We start from the raw sequence: 21,993 nt of genomic DNA, 5'->3' as shown, positions 1-21,993 counted from the left end.
TTGTCCATCATCTGCCTGCAGACCGTTGCTCCAACTACAGGAGCTGCTACTATCTTTCTAGGGCAGCCAAAAATCCCTTTTATTTAAACCAGCAATCAACTCTTGTAACCATAAGGGAATTCCCTATCAGCACAACATACCCCTCAGTGTGTTTGTGAATGGATTATGGGTATTGTATACAAGTAAATATTTACCTTTTGAGTGCCATGAGTATTGTATTACTGACACACAATTAGCTAATGACCTCAAAGTGAAAAGAACAATAGTAAACACAGTACAGTATGCAGTTACTTGAAACAAAATTCCCCCTCTCCCCCCCCCCCCGCCCCCGGCTCCCGGAAAATCCTCTTGTGGGGTCATTCACTCCAGGGTGACAGTGAGGGAAAGTTTATTCAAATGACTTTTGAAGTGTAACAATGGTTAAGAGTGAAAAGGCTGACCTTCAGGTAATTATTCTTTTTTCTCTTTTCAAGAATATTTATTCTACGTTGGTGACTTTGACATCAAATTTTCTCTCCTTGCAAGTCAAAAAAAGATGTTTGCTTACCTTGCTCCACCTTAGCAACACTGCATTTAGGTTCTGAAAGTGGAGCTTATGTTCTTTCCGCTTGGTATATTGTTGCTCATTATTGCAGATGTTGGAACTAGGAGTTACGTGCAGTTTCTGCCCTGTACACCCTGGGCAGATATGAGGAAAAGACTGCTTCTACTGAAAACCAAATGTGTGGGTTTGTCCCTGTGGCCCCAATCCTGCAAACACTTAGGTGCATGCTTAATTTAAAGTATCTGAGTAGCCCTATTGATTTTAATGGGGTTACTCAGATAAGTAAAATAAAACACATTGTTTCCTTGGCTCCCCAATCTGTATCTGTATCCTCCAGTTGTCTCCTCTCTTATAATTAAATTGTAAGTTTTTTGGGGATGGGACTGTCCTTTTGTTCTGTGTTTTGTACAACTCCCAGCACAACGGGTCCTGGTCCCATGACTGCGGCTCCTAGATACCAGGGCAATAATAATATGTAAGGGTTTGCAGAATCAGGACCTATTGATGATAAATGAGGTAGAATGAAATACAGCTCTTGCTTCTGCACTTCCGTTAGCTCTGCATTATGGACAGTAGTAAAGATTTGGGAGTGTGTAATGCCATCATTTTTAAACCGAACTTTCTATTCTCCTCAGTACGGTGTTCTGCTTAAAAAGTCATGGCACAATATGGCCTTTGCTTCAATTCAATAAGAGACACTGAGCAATAACTAAATACTTGTCTACACTTCAGATGCTGTGTTGCTGCAGCGCTTCAGTGTAAACACTACCCAGGCCAGTGGAAGCAGTTCTCTTATCAGTGTAGGTAATCCACTTCCTGAAGAGGTGATAGCTAGGCTGATGGAAGAATTCTTCTCCTGACCTAGTACTATCTACACTGGGGGTTAAGTTGGCTTAACTACATCACTCAGGGGGGTGGATTTTTCACACCCCTGAGTGGCGTAGCTGGTTCAAGCTAACTTTTTGCTGTAGACCAGGCCTAGGAAATTTCAATCCTCTTGTATCCAAATATATGGAGCACTGTGAGATAGGGCTTTGCTTTCGAGAGTTTTAGGCCTGTCTTTTTGATACTCAACTATTGTACACGTTAGTGTTTTTATTATGAGTTGCATGTGTTTATGGAAGAGGTGTTGTTACGTCTAAGTGGGACTTTGCTAAATGAGATGATTCTCTGTTGTCTTTTTGTGTTTGTTTTATGCAGGAAGTAAAAGCGAATAGCAGTTTTCCATCATGGAGCTTGTAGGCTCTACTTTAACGGCAACTTATGCCCACCCAAGACCAACACCAACTAACTTCCTACCAGCTATCAGCACCATGGCTTCGAGCTATAAGAACCGTTTCCCTCACTACTCTTTGACCCATAGCTTGAGCCTTCCATGGCGACCTAGCACTTATTATAAAGTAGCAGCCATCACTCCTACTTTGGCTCCCTTCTCCAAAAGCTCCCAAGGGCTAACCCAAAGCAAGATGCTTCCCTTTGTTTCCAATAGAACAGCGCTTTTCACTAGGTATACCCCTGATGACTGGTACAGATCCAACCTGACCAATTACAAAGAGTCAGAGACATCCCGGCACAGCGCAGAGAGGCTAAGAGTGGACACATCCCGCATGATCCAGGACAAAGATCAGCAAACAAGAAAAACCCAAACAGACACTACCAAAAATCTGGGAGAACGGGTCAATGATATAGCATTTTGGAAATCAGAGCTCAATCACGAGATAGATGAGATGATTGGGGAGACCAATGCTCTTACAGACATGAAGAAACGATTGGAAAGGGCCTTGGCTGAAACAGAAGGTCCCCTCCAGGTAAATATCAGTTTCATTGATAAATGCTGTGATGTATTATAGCCTATCAGTTCCCCATCTGCAGCCATTCAAATGTCTAATTAAGTTTCATTTGAGCTCCATTATGGCTGAATGTCTTTTATTAAGAGGCCCTTAGCCAAGCTGGAGATAAACAAAGCCCTTGACATCTGATACATTTCCTGTCCAATGCCTGTTGAGCACTTAGGAACAGTATTTACTTAACTAAATATTTTCTCATGCGCTACATCAAAAATCCTAATTAAGGTCACAATTTACCATGTTTTATTGCAAGGCTCAGATCAGTCTAAATTCATCTCTGAGTTCAACTGGTGCTACACTGTATTTTCCACTGAATGCATCCGATGAAGTGAGCTGTAGCTCACGAAAGCTTATGCTCAAATAAATTGGTTAGTCTCTAAGGTGCCACAAGTCCTCCTTTTCTTTTTGCGAATACAGACTAACACGGCTGCTACTCTGAAAAAGGATGTATGTGCTCCTTTATGTTTTGATCACTTGGATATTTTAGCTTGGCTGTTTATTATCAGTAACACACCAGCATATGGCAAATAGGTACTTTTGTATTGGCATGGCTTGCATGTCTTAAAAGATGACCCTTCTCCACATATGACATTTTCTCATGACACCCCAGAGAAGATATGTTCCAAAGGAAAAATTCCCATTCTAAGTGCAAAGATTTACTGCCACTACTGAATATTGCAGTGTGATAAACATCTAGCTTTGAACAGCATGAACGTTAAGCAATTGGAACTTTTCCAGAGCTCTCTGGTGTAACTTTATTGGTCATCTTATAGTTGACAGCTATATTTATTTACCAAACAGGTAGCCCAAGAGTGCTTACTTCATCGAGAGAAGAGGATGGGAATCGACCTAGTCCATGATGATGTGGAAAAACAGCTGTTGACAGTAAGTTTTTGTAACAGCCTAACTAGGGAATGGGGCACTTAACTGCAAAGACAGCTCCGTGCTGACCAACAGTACCCAGTGTTGTACTTTAACACATGACCAATGTCTTCATAATTTCTCCTTATACTTACTAGGTCCAGATCTTGTCCCCAAGATCCACTCATGGAGGGGACCCGCTCCATGCAGTCATCGGCCTTCCCATATGGAATGGTGGGGTTCAGCTGCCTCTGCAGCACCATCTACCCTTTCCTCCAACTCCACGGAGGAGATCCAGTCAGGGGCTGGGCTGGGAAACACATCAGCTCTGTGCAGAGCTGATGTAAGAAGGGGTGAAAGTAACTTAAGGGACTTACCGGTACACAGGGCCGGGGTCCTGAGTGGGGCGGGGCTCAACCAGAAGGGGTGGTGCCTCAACCGGAAGAGGCAGGGCCTTTAAATATCCGGGGCCTTTATATCAATGCTGGAGCCCTGGGGTTCCCTGCTGCCGCCACTACCCCAGGGCTCCAGCAGCGGGGCTCTGGCGGCAATTTCAGGGGCCAGAGCTCTTTTAAATCACCGGCCTGGGGAAGCTGCCCCCTGCAGGTATGGTCAGCTGTGTACTGGCTCTTGCCGGTATGCCATACCGTACGGTGCCAGCTTACTTTCACCTCTGGATGTAAGGAAAGAGGATTCAGCCTGAGGCCCATTCCTTGATAATGATCCTCCTTTAAGGGGCCGTGTGGGGCCAGCCACTTCCAGAGAGAATCTCTGGTAATGTGGCTGTACTAGCAAGGCAAGGAGCAACTGGCAGTGCAGTGCCAGCTTTGAGGAATGGAGCCTCTATGTGGATAGTCTGACCTCCCACAGAGTGCTGGGGATCTTCCCGGTTTCGGGACAGGCATCAAGGCGCATTCCAGCACAAACGACCATAGGACAGCTCCTTTCCTGAAGGTTTTATCGTGGGAGGGGCTGATCCAGCAGCACTAACTACCTGTTAAGCAAAGCATAAAACATACTAACTAAAATCAATCAACTCACATTGGCTGCAACTGCAGTAGGCTTTAGATCAGGCTTGCTCTATCCTATCTCTCTTCTTACACACCCCTCTATCCGTCCATCCATCCTGTTGTACAATTTGTGAGCACCTTCAGCGCTAACACTGAGTCACCAAAACATTTAACCAACCATTTTAATTCAGATATCTGATGAGGCTGGATGACAAGGCTTCTTTATGTTGGCCCCCACCCACTCATAATATTACATTTAACATACCTAGTCAGTTATACAAGACATTTTCCTTCAGATAACAGAACAGAGACTAAATACATCATAAAGATGAAACTCTAACTATCAGTCTGATAAGGAGGGTAGAAGGTACTCCACTAAGAACTGCTGTAGTCAAGGTTGCAGATTAGTTCCTGTTGCAACCCACTTGCTCTAGTACTCAAAGACTTTCATCTTTGGGGTTGAAATCTTCCAGGGCTGGTCTCTACCTGCAAGTGGAACTTCTTTAGAAAGCTTGCGCATTTGTTCCCCACTGTCCATTAAATAAAGAAGCTCACAGGAGGCCAGGACCCAGCAAGAAGAGAAGGTCGGTCTGTCTGTCACAGGAAAAGTGGGTAATCGGCTTCTGGAGAGACACTTGAGGTAGCTGCACCATGACATACTGTAGGAGGTCCAATGTAGTGTAGTTGTAGCCATGTCAGTCCTAAGATATTAGAGAGAGATGTCTGTCTCTCCTGGCTTATACTTAGATTGTAAACCCCTTGGGGCAGGAACCATCTTGTTGTTCAGTGTTTGTACAGCACCTAGCACAATGGGGTCCTGTACTAGGGCTCCTAGGTGCTACTGCAATACAAATAATGGAAATTCTTTCTAACTTATGCAATTGCCTTTAACTCGGTGAAAGGAGAAGAGCGGCCTTTGTTGCCAACTCTTGTGATTTTGCAGGAGGCTCACAATATTTGCTATGTTTCTGAAAGACCCAGCACCTAGAGGCAGGTGATTAGGTTTGAATCTAAAATTTCATCGTTTTTCAGAACAAGTTCTGAGCCCTCATGGTAATGAAGCTGGAAAACATGAGCCAACTGTGCATCTCAAGCCTCAGAACCCAGAAGATAATAATAAAAAGAACTGAATCTCGATTTCTTTTAATACAAGCTCATGACTTTTGGGGACCTGACTCATGTGAAAAAAAATTCTCTCAATGAGCAGTTCACTCGCAGTACCTGAGGCTGCAGTTTCAGTTTCATGAGGCCTCTGCAATCGCTCCCTATTTCACTGAACTTTTGGATTAGGATTCCACCTTCATTGCAATTGTTGTCGTTTGATTTTTACACCACAAATATAATATAAAGGAACCCAGTGGGGTGCACATAATTATGTTTAATAAACATCCATCAACATACAAAGCCTAGCAGTACACATACACTGCTGCTCTGGCAGGGTGCTGGCGGCTTCTGAAACACAGAGAGCACCACTAAAAGTGTCACAAACTATTTAAAGAGCTACTTCCCAATTCCAATGCACTATAAGGGGACACAGCTATTCAGTGGTTACATTTTCAATGTGATTCTCTCTGTTAAGAATGTGTTGTTTCCTTATGATGAAGGCATTCCCCAGATACAGTATGTCCAGGGGCGACTCCAGGCACCAGCGAACCAAGCAGGTGCCTGGGGCAGCAAATGTAAAGGGGCGGCAGGACGTCAGGCTTTGGGGAGGCAATCCGCCCGCGGCGGCGGGAATTCGGTGGCCCCTCTGTCACAATGCGTTTCGCACTCGGCAGCAATTTGGTGGCAGGGACACAACTCTTCTTCGGTCGGCGGCCGCACCATCACTCTGCTTTCGTGTTCGGAGGGCAGGATTCCGCCTCCCCGTTCAGCGGCAAGTTTTTTGGGTTTTTTTGCCCCTTGGGGCAGCAAAAATGCTGGAGCCAGCCCTGAGTATGTCTGTGTATTATTTGCCTATATAAGTTGACATTCACTGAGGAACAAGTGACCAAGTGGCTTGTGACTTCAAAGAAAATACCTTTCTGATTTCAAACTATGAATAGCCGTGTATCATTGTGGCATGTTCAGCTGGAAACATGGGAGCGTGCTTCTGTCATCGTAGAATTAGCCATCCCTGCCATGTGGTAGGGAGGTACATAATAAATGCCTTGCTCCCAAGTACAATGATGAAAATTAGATCAGTTGCCAAAGACAGCAAGTAGGGTACAGTGGTTGGAAATCCATGGGACTAATGTGAAATTCAAACCCCAGTGTGTAGAGGGTGATCAGATGAACGGTTGGCCTGAGTAAACTCATGTAAATTAAAAGGGGAAGCATTGGGTGACATTCTGTCTAGGCCTTGCCTTCATTAGGGTATACTCCAGACTAGTGGGCAGGATGCTGAGTGTAGCTTGTCAACACTGACTGCAAAGCTGTGCTCAGCATCATATTAGCTAGTCTGACTCCTCATGGTCATGTTTTAACACAACTGTAATGAAGACAAGCCCACCAGGAGTCTGATACTGGTCAGAGTTCCTCAGTTATGCTGGTGGGGGTAACTGCAATACCCCATGAGGAGTGCAATATATTGGCCTGTACACAGTGGGGGATGGAGCCATGGTTCCATCTGTTCCCTGCCCCTCTCTGCACTTTTCTACCCCCTTATCAGTGAATTGTCCCCTGACTGGGGGTAACTTAGTAGTAGCCCTTATGCAGGCCCCCCAAGTATGTGGGGGGGGCACCTTCCCACACCTTACCTATCATATAAAGACTAGCCACAATCCACATGCATAAGGAACATCTGCAAAGTCCTTTAAGATCCTCAGCTGGAAGGTGCTATATCCATGCAGAGTGTGTATTTCATTGTGTGTGAACAAAGACATTTCATGTCGGGCTTGACTGTGAACAACAACCTGACCTGGATCAGGGGCAGTGCATAGCTGCCCCATACCAGGAGCCGCCCAAGGATGCAATTGCTCCTCCCTGCACCCAGCTTGCTCCAGCGGGGCAGGAATTTCTTACTGGGCCCAAGCAGTGACTGCCTAAATTCACGCCGCAAGTCAGGGCAGAGCCAAGAACAGGACTAAAGTTACTTCCTCATCACTGCGCATCTATTGTGCTGGCTCAGCTGCACTGCACAGTGTGTGGGAGGGATGAAGCCAAGGCTTTGCTTACTCCTTCCACACTTCCTGCATGCTCACTTGGGAAGTAAGGAGTAGCAGACACACAGCACAGGGTTACTGCTGCATGTCTAAACCTTGAGTTCAAAGAGGCCACATAGGAGCATGAGGGTTACCTGAATTCATAAGCAAGGACATTGATGGAATTTTGATTTTTGTCAATTGACCAGGAAGTTGACGTCATCAAGTCGTGTCAGGAGAGGATGAAACGCCACCTGGATAAGGCGATAGCCCAGCTTGCGTAAGGAAGAGTTTCACCTCAACTTTTCTTAGTAGCATTATATTCTAATTTCTAATGTAAATACCTCAGCAAATCCGCTCCCCCCTCAAAAAATACAGGTTATGGGGGAGAAATGTCTCGCACACTTAACAATTGCTCAGCTCTTGTTTAAATTTGATCTAATTGTTGAACAAGTTGGTGTAGACCCAAAGGGTATGATGCAGTGTTGTTTTTTAATAAGAGTAGCTTCACTTAGAGAGATACTCCACCATGGGTAAGAAATATTTGCTGTGGACCTAGGGCAAGGTTTCCAAAAGAGCTCATTCACCCAAAGTGCTGAGCTCTCTGGGAAATCTGGCCATTTGTTTTGGTGCGTAAATGGAAGCTGTGATCTTTAGACCATCTGGCCTGAAATGCCCTTCTAAAGGGATACATGAAACAGGCCAGGGATATTTTGAAGCTACCAGATCATTCCTTCATTTATTACATACATACATTTATTACAGGAAGTATCATCATCTAACGATTACAGAACTTTACTAGGAGTCAAGAGACTTGATTCTTACTCCTTGCTCTACCGCTGAGGTGCTATGTGATCTTATGCCTCATTTTCCTCACCTGAAGATAGGGATAGCACTTATCTCGCTCACAGGGGTCTCTTGTGGCTTGAATTGATCCATGTTTGTATGGTGCTTAGAGATGAGCAGATGAAAGGTGCTACAAAAGTGGAAGGTGTCATTATATCCCCTTCTCACAGGCATGTTCTTCCTGTTCGGGTCATTCAGAAATAGTAAACTCTTCCCATTTCTTTTGAATTTATATTCCTATGCTAAGTAAATACTAGCAATCTTGTGCTTGACATCAGGTGGGATGATGGGATAAGTAAAGGTACCTCTGAACCGCTCTTCTGTTTCTCCCCAGTTCTTGGGCTAGCTGGGAATTGAACTGGCCTCTGGTGTTAAGTACTTGCAGGGCTACTCCATGGATTTGTCCATTAGCGTCTGTTACATCAGCTCTGCCCCCTCATCATCTCTCGGACCCATTAGAGCAGCTTTAAGTCCCCTTTGCCTAGTTCGAGTAGTGCAGAAGGGGACTGCCCAGAGCTGGAGATGTGGTCTGTTATGCTCATTTTTATTTACTCTGCAATAATGGTTTTTCTGATGTTACAGATCCGACAGGGCAGCCCAGCACGAGCTGGAGAAAGACCTCAGTGATAAGCAAACAGCTCACCGTATCGATGACAAGTGTCACCATCTAAGGAACACTTCTGATGGCATCAGTTACTACAGAGGAGTGGAGCGGGTTGATGCAACGTAAGTACATCTTGAGAATTATGTTCAAGCTCTTTGGGACACGGGACTGGATAGAAAAAGTTCTACCTGCATGATCCAGACCTTTGGCCGAAACTACGGAGATGGTTCTCTCAGGAGAGGTCAGCTTTCCCTTTATTATGGGCTGCTACGTGCCCTCCCCCAATACACACAGACCACAGCCATGTGTCATTTTAGCGCACATGTTTTAACAATCAATGGAAACTGTACAGTCTGTTAAGTGTATAATGACTCTGTTGAGTGTACTGTAACCAAAAGATTACAGTGTGGGCAGGATATAAGTCTTCCTGTATGATAAAGGAGGGAGATTGCGAGTTTGAGCACGGGAGAGGTAGAACGGAGGCAGCAGACAGAAGAAGAAAGGAAGAGTAAAGTTCATCTAAAGCATAATTTGAGACACTCAGGCTGAGAATACCAAAGCTGCCTAAGTGATTTAGAAACTCAACTAAGTAAAATTGTGATTCTGCATCCAAATCCCTTGGGCGGCTTTGAAAAAATCTCAGCCTTAATTTAAAGTGACGTTGTTGGGTTTAACATGCATGTATTAGCTATTGGTCTGTGATGTAGTTGTTAAACTTCACATTTATTTTTCAAATATTTTTATATATATTTTATATCTATATAAGTCAGCATTGATCTATAGCACACTAAATCTGAATTGCAACCTTCACTTAGACAACGACTGTTGGTTTTGATTGCTGCTCAAAGAAGACCTGGTAATGGGCATAATATAAACAAAATGGGAACGAAGTGAAAGGAAGAGCATTGATCTTGAGATACAGTTCTGCTCTTCATTAGTCAACCTTGGCCCTGCAGTGAATGAATGAGGATATAAATCAGTACGTGGGTGGTTGTACCATAGCTGGTGGAGGGCTAAAGGAGTACATTTAATGTTCACTTGCACACATGTACTTCGTGGGCTGGAATAGATTTTTTTAATCTTTAAATGTTGATTAATTACCTCCCTACTGGGGCCAGAGGAATTTGGATGTGCAACAGAATAACGACGAAAATGAATGAAGCCCAAAGCTGATCAAATTCACAGAAGGTGGATGAGATGTGCAGCAGGCTGGCATGTCTGAAATGGGCCTTACCTGGGATTAAGGGTTGCATCAGCCTTGTTCTGGCCCTTTGTACAGGGATGGATTTCACTCTGAATAAATAGATATGACTAGGACGAACTACATGTACTATTTATTCAGTGTGACGTTGCTATAAATCTTACCGGCTGGAGTGAGTTAATTATAACTTTTGTCCCCTGAAGCTTGAACATACTCAAACTGTTTAGAAAGACGTGGTTTTATTAAAATCTTTAACATGATCCAAAAGTCACCATTTAAGACTATGTACATGGAGTCTGCATAACATGTCAGAGCTGTTTTCATGAATATGGCAGACTTTATATTTTTCTGAATGATCAGTGTTATTGAATATACTGTATCTGGATAGTCTAATTTTTCTGCGTCAGAGTCAGGATCACAGATTCCAGCAAGGATAATTTTTTAATCCAACTTCCTCCCTAATAGGATATGCAGTTGCCTGTAGTCAGCCTCAGCTACATTATGCTATTGCATGCCTCTGGTTTTGTTTTTCCAAGGATCTCTGTGCCAGAGTCCTGGGCCAAGTTTACAGATGATAATATTCTACGCTCCCAGAGTGAACGAGCTGCCTCCTCCAAACTGAGGGATGATATTGAAAACTTGCTGGTTGTGACTGCAAATGAGATGTGGAACCAGTTCAACAGAGGGAACGTCGCGTTCACTAATCGCATCTCTGAGACAGCGGATGCCAAAAATAAGATCCAGACACATCTGGCTAAGGTAATCGTAGAACAGTAGGGCTGGAAGAGACTTTAAGAAGTCATCTAAACCATCCCCTCTGTGTTGAGGGAGAATTAAGTAAACCTACACCATCCCTGACAGGTGTTAGTCTAACCTGTTCTTTAAAAAAACTGATGATAGGGATTCCACAACCTCCCTAGTAACCTGTTCCAGTGCTTAACTATCTATATAGTCAGTGCTGTTTTCCTAATATCTAACCTAAATCTGAACTTTCTAGGTTTTCCTCAAGGTTGTTGCTTATAAATTGGAGCCACAGATTAGATTTTTTAACTTCACAATAGAGCTGGTCAAAAAATGGGGGGAAACATTTCACAAAAATGTTGAATGTATTTATTTGTTGCCTTTTTTTTTTTTGTTGAAATGCAAAATTTTGACAAAATATTTCATTGAAAACTTGAAATTTGGAAATTTTTGACCAGAACTACTGAAGAACATTCTATTTTGTCTGAAGTAGCATTTTCGTGTGTATTTGTTAAATTGTTTGTTAGTACTTGTCATTTCTTGAGAAGCTGAAAAAGTCATTGTGATTTTTTTAGCTAATAAAATTACCTGTTTGTTTCTCCCAGTTAGCCAGCAATCCAACAGCTTCATAAATTTTCTAATTGTTGTACTTAGGTCCATCAACTGGATGCCTTTGTAACATTTCATAGAACCCCTTCTTCCCCTGAAAGGGTTGCCTTTAATATTGGTGCTTCACATTCACAGCAGAAATTTCTTCGAATACCAAGGATGTTTTTGGTGTTTTGAATCAAGTGGAGAATAAACTGAGAGTAGGGTAAAGGGACATCTTGTCTGATACAGGTAGATCATGTGGGAAAGTTATTTCCAGGAACATGCTCATGAAGGGCCTGATCCAATGGCTACTAAAGTCAATGGGAGTCTTCCACTGAACTTAATCAAAGCTGGATCAGGCTCTAAACTCTGATGGTTGATGGGACCATATTTCAGCCTGGCTATTCCACTTTCATGGCAAAAGCTAATTTTAAATGTTAATTGTATAGAGGGCTCCTTATAAAACTTTCGTTGACAAGATGACAGCACCAAGAGATCTTAGTAATGCTTCATTTTAAGATCCAAGAGACAGCAGCATTATGTCTACTGAGCTAAATTCATCCTTGTGATGTGATGGACTTCAGTGGAGTTACAGCAGGGATGACTTTCTAAATAGTGGCCAAATACCCATGGCTCCATTCAGCTCAGGGTCTATGCCACTGGTCCCCTTTGAGGTGCAGCCCCCCCAGGGGGTTGCAGAAGAACGTTCATGGGGTGGAAGGACTCGGTTCAGCCCCCATGGGGTGTGGGGAAGGAGTGCCCCAGCCCCGCCTCGACCCAAGCCCCAGCCATGGCCCTGGCTCTCGCCCTGCTCCCAGCCCCCGACCGCGGCTCCAGGTGAACATGGACCAGGTGTGTTTGGGGGGGGTGGGGGCGCCACTGAAAACATTTGGGGACCACTCGTCTGTGCTGACTTCTGCCATCAAAGACCTGGCTGGGAGCCCCGAGGGGCATAAAGTTCCCTGAATGGGAGATTAAGGCAGCATCATGCCACCACAGTCTCTCTTCTTCCAGGAAGCCCGCAGAGGACAAGCACAGCCCCAAAAGTGATGGTGCTGGCAGGGGTGTGACCATGGCTAGGGCCTCTGGCATGGATTCAGTGCGCTGCCTTTGTACCCTTTCATGGCAGAACCCCTATGGCGTTCCCAGGGGAACCCAAAGCTGCCCCCCACTGACATCATCTGCTCTCGCTCGTGGTGAATGCTCACTGGGAAACAGGGAGATTAGCTAGCAATGGGAGGTATAATTTTGCCATGCTCCATCTGAACGATCCTTGTCCCTGGAATGGTTCTTGAAATCAGGCCAGTGGAAGTCCAGCAGGCTCCAGTAGAACCATGGGCATAGTTTGGGGTAGGGATAGGGTGGGCATTGGCCCCGCAATTGCAAGCCTCAGGCAGGCACAGAATTTGCCCCCCTCGTGCGGCCCCATTAGTTTGACTGGATCTCTGCCCCTCCTCCCCCCAAATATAGAAGCCAAACTACGCCTATGAGTAGAATCCTTTTATAGTCCTTCTTGGTTTCTGCTGGTGGACAAGAAACAAGTAGCCTTAGGCACCCAGAGTCCAGTAGACCTACTGCTGTATTCCAAAACCTAGTTTCCGCTGGCATCTCCACTATGGAGGAGGGCCGGATTAACCATTAGGCTAATAAGGATATAGCCGTAGGCCCTCCTATTCTTTAGACCCTACTGGTCAGGCAGGGGGTGCGGCCAGGCCGGGTGAGGAGGAGCGAGCTTGCTCTTGTAGCCCTGATGGAGCACTCCTCTGCCAGCAGGAAAGGCAAAGCAGCCCCCTGTGGCTTGGAAGGAGCTCAGCCGGCAGCCTGCTGTGTCTCCCTACGCTGCAGGAACACTGCCAGGTATCTGGTTAATACTGGTGACTGGACACTAAAAATCCAGTTACCACGGGAACCTGTGCCAGCCATGGGTGTAGTTTGAGCTAGCATTGTCCAGCCAGAATTATTGTCCCTCCCATGTATAAGGAATGAATTCCCACACATTTGTAGGAAAAACAAAACAAAACATCCCATTCTGGATATCAGCACTTTAACTTTTACAGTACCTTCCATCAAGGGGCTTCAGATGTATGATGCACTGTGTTCAATATTGTATTGAACTGTACTAAAAATCAAAGAAATCCAATTTTTTTCTTTGATGTATATTTCTGTACTGGCAACCAAGTTCTTCCCTCACGCTCAGCCTAGTTCCACAGGCCAACGCATCTTTGTACTTTTAAGGGGTTGCAAAAGCACTGGAGGGAGCTCAGCACACAATGTTGTGGGTTTCTCCCTCCCTCTCCCTCAAGGATTTTAAATCCACTTCTTAGCAGGCTATGATAGAAAGACTGGCTGAATAGGCTAAAGGCAGGTTCTGTCCATTTGCTGATTCTCTAACAGCTCAATCCATCATAAAAGTACCTCACATCTGATTTCTTTTGAGTTTCATTCCAAAAACTTAAAGCTAAATAAACCTGAAGTTAGTCTTCATTTTTCTGCCCCAACTCAAACTAACTTCTTCCCAAGTGGAAAGTGTTGGGTATGGAATGTGATTTGAGACGGGAATGAGAACACAGGCCAATTCCTGCTGACAGTGACACCTGTGGAGTCTTATTGACTTCAGGGAGAACAGATTTTCTCACAAGAATAGATTTTGGTCCCTTCTGCTTTTTTACACCTGCTATAAGCAGAATCTCACTTTCCTCCCCTAAACTCTGAGCATTTTAAGGAAAAAAGATCCTTAACGGTTCTTCTAAGATGCTGATTTTCAGTGAAGTCTTTTTGTTCAGGGGGGCAGAGAACACAACAGGGAATAGCTCTGTTTTGTCAACTCCTAGTCATTCAAACTTTAGATTATGTTTGTTTAATGTTTGTACCATGATTTTGAAGAGCCAACATAGTACAGAAGTGCTAAGTATTCTGACTGGGCTGGCAACCATCTAAAGATCTGTATCCCTTCTAGGTGTTACCTTTTACTTACAGAAAGCTTAAAACAAACAAATGCAAACTGTAGGGGGCTTCAGAGTAGCGGCCGTGTTAGTCTGTATCCGCAAAAAGAAAAGGAGTACTGGTGGCACTTTAGAGACTAACAAATTTATTTGAGCATAAGCTTTCATGAGCTACAGCTCTCTTCATCGGATGTAGGGGACTGGTGCACACAGAACTCTTGTTTAAAAAACCTCCTGTCAGAGCTGCTGATCACACATTCTAGAATAGATAATACTTAGTCCTGCCATGAGTGCAGGGGACTGGAGTAAATGACCTCTCGAGGTCCCTTCCAGTCCTATGATTCTATTCTATGATTCCAATTGTGGAAGAGCTTGGGGACAGAATGGCCTGATGTGGTGAATCACTGGCAATTAACTATACAAACTGGGTATCATTCCACAAATAATATTTGGGTTCAGTGTGAAAACAGTAATTCATTGTCCTCAGCCAGTGCAACACTGGGAGGCAGCTTTCAGAACAAGACAACCTAAAATGTAATTTTCCCACTGTTTCCTCTACTTCACTGGATTTCACACCTGAATGGTTTTCTTTTACATAATAAAAGCTGGCTGCCTCCCAGTCTGCAGTCAGAGTAAGATAGGATATGTGTAGAGTCCATAGCTTGGGGAAACACCTGTAGGGCTTGGCTTTGCACTGTGCCATGTGGAGAGCTTAGGGTAGAAGCACAAGGTTGGAAGAGGTGGGCAGGATGGGCATGTTGCAGTGCTCATCCTCATGCAGATGAGTACTCCACTACCTAGGAGGAAGGAGACCTAAGAGAAGGACAGTGTAGCACCCTCACCCTCCATGCTACCTCTTATTCAGAAGTATCTGTTTGAAGAATTGGGTGTCGTGAGAGTAGAATAAACTTGTTAATTTTACATAAATAAATAATATGTAAATATGTATGTAAAGAAATGTTTGATGACTTCATAATTTTTTGCAATATGTAATTCATACTTAGGCCATTTCCTCCCATTAGCCTTAGGCCCCTCGTAACCTTAATCCAGCCCTGAGGACAGTCAGAACTAGAAGCTGCTTCCTTCTCTAAAGATAAGCCTTAAAAAGAAGATCCTCACCCTGTTGGCAGGAGTTCTGTAGTTTTGTGTGCATCTGATCTTGCTCCCATTCTGGCCATTAGTAGGGGAGCCAGTGACGTCAGTGGGAATTGGAGAGAGCCCAATATCAATGCCACCTTTGTAAATATTATTCTCCCAGCAAGCCATTTCCCTCTCTTTCTCCTTGCTTGTGAATATGGATCAAAACGTAAACCTGTCAGCCAGCTGTGGTGTAAAAGACAGAGGTTGTATTGGGTATAATGTTGGCTGCTTGTTAAATTTAGGATCTCCTGCTACGTGATAGAATTTTGAGGGGAAAAGAGAAAACACAAAAATCTATTCTCTAAATAGCAACATTCATTTGTATATGCTGGTTTTGTTTAATCTTAGACACTACAAGAAATCTTCCAAACAGAGATGACGATAGCAGCCATTCGAAAAGCTATCAGAGACAAAGGGCCACCATTAAAGGTGGCCCATACACGCCTGGACGAGCGCACACGGCGGCCAAACATGGAGCTGTGCCGGGATTCCCCCCAGTTACGGTAAGGCAGGAGTTCAGGGTTACTGATTCGTTTAAGGCAACATGATTCCATGCAGTGGTTGTTACAAGCCACCAGCCATTCCACTGATGTTCAGGGCTGTTAGAGCACTGGAGCATTCACAGGTTTGCAAGATGACAAAGAGAAGTTAATACAGCTCAATTTTTATGTTCTTACCTGAAACCTGACGTTAGTAGTAAAGTCAATTGCACGTGAACTAATTTCCTAGGGTTTGTGTGGCATGGTGCTAACCTCATGCAAACCTTTGCACCTCCAAAGGAGAACATTAATGGTTTCCATCCTTACAAGAGAGACACTAAAGAAGATTCTTGAGCGGCCATGTTTCTATTTTTAAGATGCAGAACATCCTTATCTCCCATTGACTTCAGCACTAGCTGAAGACATTCAGTACTTGACAGGATAGGGCCTTCAATAGTATTTTACGCGTGGAAGTGTTTTGGCTGTTTTTTTTTTGAAAACTAAACCTCCTCTTACAAAGGAGTCTAGTGCCCAGAGGAGAGCTGGGGAGGGCATCTAGGGTCTTCCTCCTTTTGGAGTCTGTCTCCAAAGGCGCTGCTGGGGCCTGATCTGTCCTTTCAGCAGGAGGTTTGGCTATCACTTCCTCCCTAGCCTGTCTCTTTTCACTGATATTCCAGCTAAAGCTTTTTGGCTTCCACAGCCCAGTTCCTAATAGCAACCTCAGATGAAGTCAGTGGGAGTTTTGCCATTTGACTTCACTAGGTCCAGAATTTCACCCCCAGTCTTGATTCAGTGGCTTTATCAGATATCTGATATGGGCAGGGCTGCACCACCCCTGCAGCGAGGGCTCCCCACACTGCATTGTATTCCATATAACTGTACTCCAGTGAGTGTCTGCTCTGGTCAGTTACCACAGGAGAGCTGAGTCCATCCTGAGTTCTGTGCACAAAGACACCCTTAGTCGGTCCATCTGTGCAAGGACCATGCTCAGTCTGGTCCATCATGTAATAGTGCTGCTTAGACTTAACCAAAGAGCCTCCCAAATGCCTGACAATGTGAGTTAGAGAAATGCTGTTATCTCTATTGTACAGATGTAAAAAAGAGTCCCAGAGAAACTAAGTAACTTGCTCAAGATCACATAGTAAGCCTGTGACAGAGCAGGGAATAGAATGTGATGTCTCCCAAATCCCAGACTAACACCCTAAACGCTAGACCATCCCAACCCGCCACCCAGTACATTACAATACAGCTGGTGTGCTGAGATAACTAACAATAGTGCATCTTTGCAGTGAGTCAATGTAAAGATCTGCAAGACAACTGTAAACTCTATTTAGTCATTGTATCTAAAATTATTTCGCCTGACTGTTCTCTTGGCATCCTGAATGTCTTTATTCATCCATCATTCATATTCTTTTCTTTAATTTTTAAATTCTGCTGTTTTTCACCCTTTACACTATGTATGTGTGTGTGTGTGCACGTACGTGCACACACATTTGCATCTGGTGTGTGCGTAAGCAAGGAAAAACCCAGAAAAAGAAAATGAGAACAGGAAACCACAGCTTTCCATCACTTTTCTAAATGGCGCTGTTTGTCATGTGAGTTGTTTCCATGTGTCACTAGAGTTTGAGAGCAGTTTGTTTGTTAAAGGACCCCCCACTGAAGGCAAAAGGAATTCTGCCATTGTCTTCAATGGGATCCAGGATCAGCCTTAAGTCAGAAACATGTGCATGCAATACATTCAGAATGTAACCAAGATGGTATTTAACGGCACCAAAAGCTAAGTTATAGCACTATTTCCATCCTAGAATCTACTAACTCTGTTTTTTTGTTGTTGTCTTCTAGCCTGGTTAATGAAGTCCATGAAATTGATGACACTATTCAGAGCCTTCAGCAGAGGCTGAGGGATGCAGAGGACACCTTGCAGATGTTGGTCCACACCAAATCTAATCTGGAGCATGACCTGGCTGTCAAAGCCAACTCCCTGTTCATTGATCAGGAGAAGTGCATGGGGATGCGTAAGACCTTCCCCAACACTCTTAGGTTGGTGGGGTATGCATAGGCCAATATAGCCCTGAAGCTTCCCCTGCTCTGATTAATGAAAGCTCATATATAGGGGGTTTCCTCGGTGGCACTATGGTGTTTTAATAATATAGGGTTATATTTTTCATGTATTAAAGGATGCACTAATAAGAATTAAATTATCACTTTCTGTGTTAGACTGTGTCTTGGGGGACTCTCCCCTCCTCTCCCCACCTTGGTGGCTATACTTATTCATAGAATGTGCAGAGACTATCTGAAAGGGTGCTGTTTGACACTCAGAGAGATTCCACTCCATAGTGGGAATTATTCCTGTCGTCTCAACCTGTAATTTTAGAAATCTAAAATTGCAGGGTCTCTCTCCTTTGTTTCTCTCTGGTGGGGCAAAAAAAGGCAGAAGTAAAACTAAAAATACTCTGCAATTAGAGTAATTAGGTGTTGATATCAATGATGTATTTTTAGGCATGCAGCAGGATAAACACAAATTATTGTGACAGGTTTCAGAGCAGTAGCTGTGTTAGTCTGTATCAGTAAAAACAACGAGGAGTCTTTGTGGCACCTTAGAGACTAACAAATGTATCCCACCAAAGCTTATGCCCAAATAAATGTGTTAGTCTATAAGGTGCCACAAGGACTCCTTGTTGTTTTTACAAATTATTGTGAATCCTAGGAACCTTCCTAATGTGTACCATTCATCCACTCGAGTAACTGGACTTTACAAAACTATCTTCCCTGTTTAGAATTCTATATAATCCTGCTTAAATAGGTGAGATACCCTAATTATAGCTGCTTGAGGATACCTAGGCTTTGCAGCTCTAAAGAGTGCTATCATATGCACAATAGTAGACACTTTACGAGTGTAGGGGTAACATTTTCAAAAGGTCCTAAGTGACTTAGGAGCCAATTTCCATTGACTTTCAATGAGACTTGGGATCCTAAGGACCAGATTTTCAAAGGCATTTATGCATCTAAAGATGCTGATAGGTGCCTAGTGAGATTTTCAAAAGCACCTAAGAACATTAGGCACCAAACTGTCATTGAAATCAATTATTTAAGTAGGTATTAAGCACCTATGTTCTTTTGACAATCCCAGTAGGCACCTGTCTACCTCTTCTGAGGGCTAAATACCTTTAAAAATCTAACCCTATGTGCCTAAATCACTTTGAAAATTGTACTGAGGCTCCTAAATCACTTAGATGCTTTTGAAAATGTTTCCTAAGGTTCTATCTGAAATAATGACATTATATTTGCTTTTAAGTCACCTGATGATGCATCAAGTTTTCCTTTAAAATGCCAAAAATAAAATAAAATAAAAATAACAGCATTTACCTTAAAATCAGGAATCCGATAAAAAGTATGGTCCAATGCAGGTACAACTCCCATTGAAATCAACAGCCCGGATACACTTCCCATAGTGATGTAAATCAGGAGTGATTCCATAAACATCAACAGTTACACAGGTGTAAGCGAGCGGGGAGTCAGGTGAAAGTGAGCAATGGATGTGGGGCTTGGAGGGCTGGACTTGGCCCTGTGATATTTTATTGAATTTCTTATACTTTATTTTTTAAAGATAAATGTGAATTCATTGGGCCTGATCCTGATCTTACTCAATCCAACTTTATATTTGGTGCAACTCTTTTCACTCCTGATTTACGCCAGCGTATGAAGTAAATCCACTCACATCTTTAGAACACAATCTTGTTCTGACTGAAGTCTCTGGAAAATGTCTCAAGGACACATCTGGGCCCATTGTTCCAGTTTGCAACTGAGTATCTCACCCTTATATGCTAGAGAAGAGTAGAAGAATTGGCAGAGTCTGAAATAAGGCACAGAAGGAAATATTCAAATTTTAAACCTCAGAAGATCTCGTAACCTTCCTCCGCTGTCAAGAACAAAACAATGAAGTGCATAGTTTCATAAAGGTCTTAGCCAGATGAAGGTTTCATCTGCCAGATGCAATGAAATACAAAGACAGTAGAGTCTTGCTAACCAGCACACACTAAAACTTGTACAGAAAAGGCAGGACTCTCATGCTTCTCTGCAAAGCTTTAATAGTGAGTGCTGTAGTGAGGTCTCCCAGTACTTATCCTTCAGCCTAGTACTTTTACAAAGTGTACTACGGAACACTTGCTGGTGTACTTTCGAGCTTTATCACACATGATTAAAATTCAACATGTCAAATAAATGAGCAAAATGCTTTAGGTGATGCATTTATTGCTTGCATACCTGCTAATTTACAAGATTCACTAACTTGCAGTGAGCATCCTGGTTATTAGTGAGGGTCAGCATGTATGGATGGCTTTCTTTCCAGCATGTTATCATTAAACATGGAGTATTTATCAGTTCCTTGTTACCATATTATCTGGCACCTCACAATCTTTTATGTTTCTATCCTCACAACTCCCTGGTGTGGCAGGGAAGTGCTCTAATCCCTACCTTACAGATGGGAAACTTAGGCACAGATCCTCAACTGTATTTGAGCACCTAACCTTGAAAGTAATGGGAGTTAGGAGCCTCAAAACCTTTGGGAATCTGGTCCTAAATGACTAGCCCAAGGCCATACAGGGAGTCTGGAGCAGAGCAGGGAATTAAACTCAGATCTCTGAAGTCCTAGGCTAGTGCCTGATCCACAGGATGCAGTGCTATGTGTGTTAACTCACTTAATGGTAGCTTCATAAGGTATTTTATTCACTTTAACTGCGTGATCCTGATGAAATATCAGAACAGAGCTAAGTGCTATTGAAGCATTTTTATGCTTATTATTAAGACTATAACGAGAAACTGAGCGTGAACAGAAAATCACCCCATCTCGTTCTATTTATTCAACCTGTTCAAGTTACCGTGGACATGTCTTCCCACACGGTGGCTTGTGGATGCCTCCTTATGGCTCATTGCTTCAGTTGTCATTGCCTACCTCTGTAATGCAATTCATTTTTGAAAGCTCAGGGTTATTAATTTAGGTGGGGATTTTCAAAGAAGATGAAAGCAGTTAGGCACCCAAATCTCACTGAAATCCAGTGGGAGTTGTGTGTCTAAGTTACTTAGATTGCTTTGAAAATTCTGACCTCAAAGTCTATCACCAGTAAGGGTGATCTCCACATCAAAGCTTCTGGCTCTGCATGAGGGCATCTTTGGAGGGGGACATTCTGTGCTAACGTCCTCTAGTGGTTTCCTTCTCAATGGCAACAGCACAGATAAAGGCAGACAGTGTCACCAATGTTTTTTGTTCTCTAGACCCATGTTTCTCAATGACCATCCATGAGATCTCCTTGACACAGTTTAGGAAGGCAGCAAGTCGGTCCCTGGTATCAAAAAGTTGAGAAACACTGCTTGCTCTAGACTATGGAGATAGTTGAAGCAAATACTCACCAACAACCACATACCACACAACAGAACCACTAACCCAGGAACTTATCCTTGCAATAAAGCCCGTTGCCAATTGTGCCCACATATCTATTCAGCGGACACCATTACAGGGCCTAATAACATCAGCCACACTATCAGAGGCTCGTTCACCTGCACATCCACCAATGTGATATATGCCATCATGTACCAGCAATGCCCCTCTGCCATGTACATTGGTCAAACTGGACAGTCTCTACGTAAAAGAATAAATGGACACAAATCAGATGTCAAGAATTATAACATTCATAAACCAGTCGGAGAACACTTCAATCTCTCTGGTCACGCAATCACAGACATGAAGGTCGCTATCTTAAAACAAAAAAACTTCAAATCCAGACTCCAGCGAGAAACTGCTGAATTGGAATTCATTTGCAAATTGGATACTATTAATTTAGGCTTAAATAGAGACTGGGAGTGGCTAAGTCATTATGCAAGGTAGCCTATTTCCTCTTGTTTTTTCCTACCCCCCCCCCCCCAGATGTTCTGGTTTAACTTGGATTTAAACTTGGAGAGTGGTCAGTTTGGATGAGCTATTACCAGCAGGAGAGTGAGTTTGTGTGTGTATGGGGGTGGGGGGGATGTGAGAAAACCTGGATTTGTGCTGGAAATGGCCCACCTTGATT

At 43.5% G+C, this 21,993-nt stretch overlaps 1 protein-coding gene across 2 annotated transcripts in view; it reads left to right on the top strand.

The window, feature by feature from the left end:
• Positions 1–21,593, top strand: part of TEKT3 (tektin 3) — a 33,547-nt gene extending 11,954 nt beyond the window's left edge. The window contains exons 2-8 of one of the 2 annotated variants that reach the window (XM_084648219.1): positions 1,745–2,352; positions 3,193–3,276; positions 7,594–7,664; positions 8,813–8,956; positions 10,572–10,794; positions 15,798–15,952; positions 17,771–21,593. In XM_084648219.1, coding sequence (XP_084504345.1) covers positions 1,774–2,352; positions 3,193–3,276; positions 7,594–7,664; positions 8,813–8,956; positions 10,572–10,794; positions 15,798–15,952; positions 17,771–17,987 — 1,473 coding nt within the window. In that variant the 5' untranslated portion in view covers positions 1,745–1,773 and the 3' untranslated portion in view covers positions 17,988–21,593. The remainder of the gene's footprint in view (positions 1–1,744; positions 2,353–3,192; positions 3,277–7,593; positions 7,665–8,812; positions 8,957–10,571; positions 10,795–15,797; positions 15,953–17,770) is intronic. The other variant, XM_084648218.1, reaches the window with a different exon arrangement.
• Positions 21,594–21,993: the final 400 nt, after the last annotated feature.

This window comes from Lepidochelys olivacea (assembly GCF_965140295.1).
Source record: "Lepidochelys olivacea isolate rLepOli2 genome assembly, chromosome: 14".
NCBI classification, from domain to species: domain Eukaryota; kingdom Metazoa; phylum Chordata; order Testudines; family Cheloniidae; genus Lepidochelys; species Lepidochelys olivacea.
The sequence above is the reverse complement of the archived record's forward strand: the minus strand, read 5'-3'. Positions and strand labels throughout refer to the sequence as shown.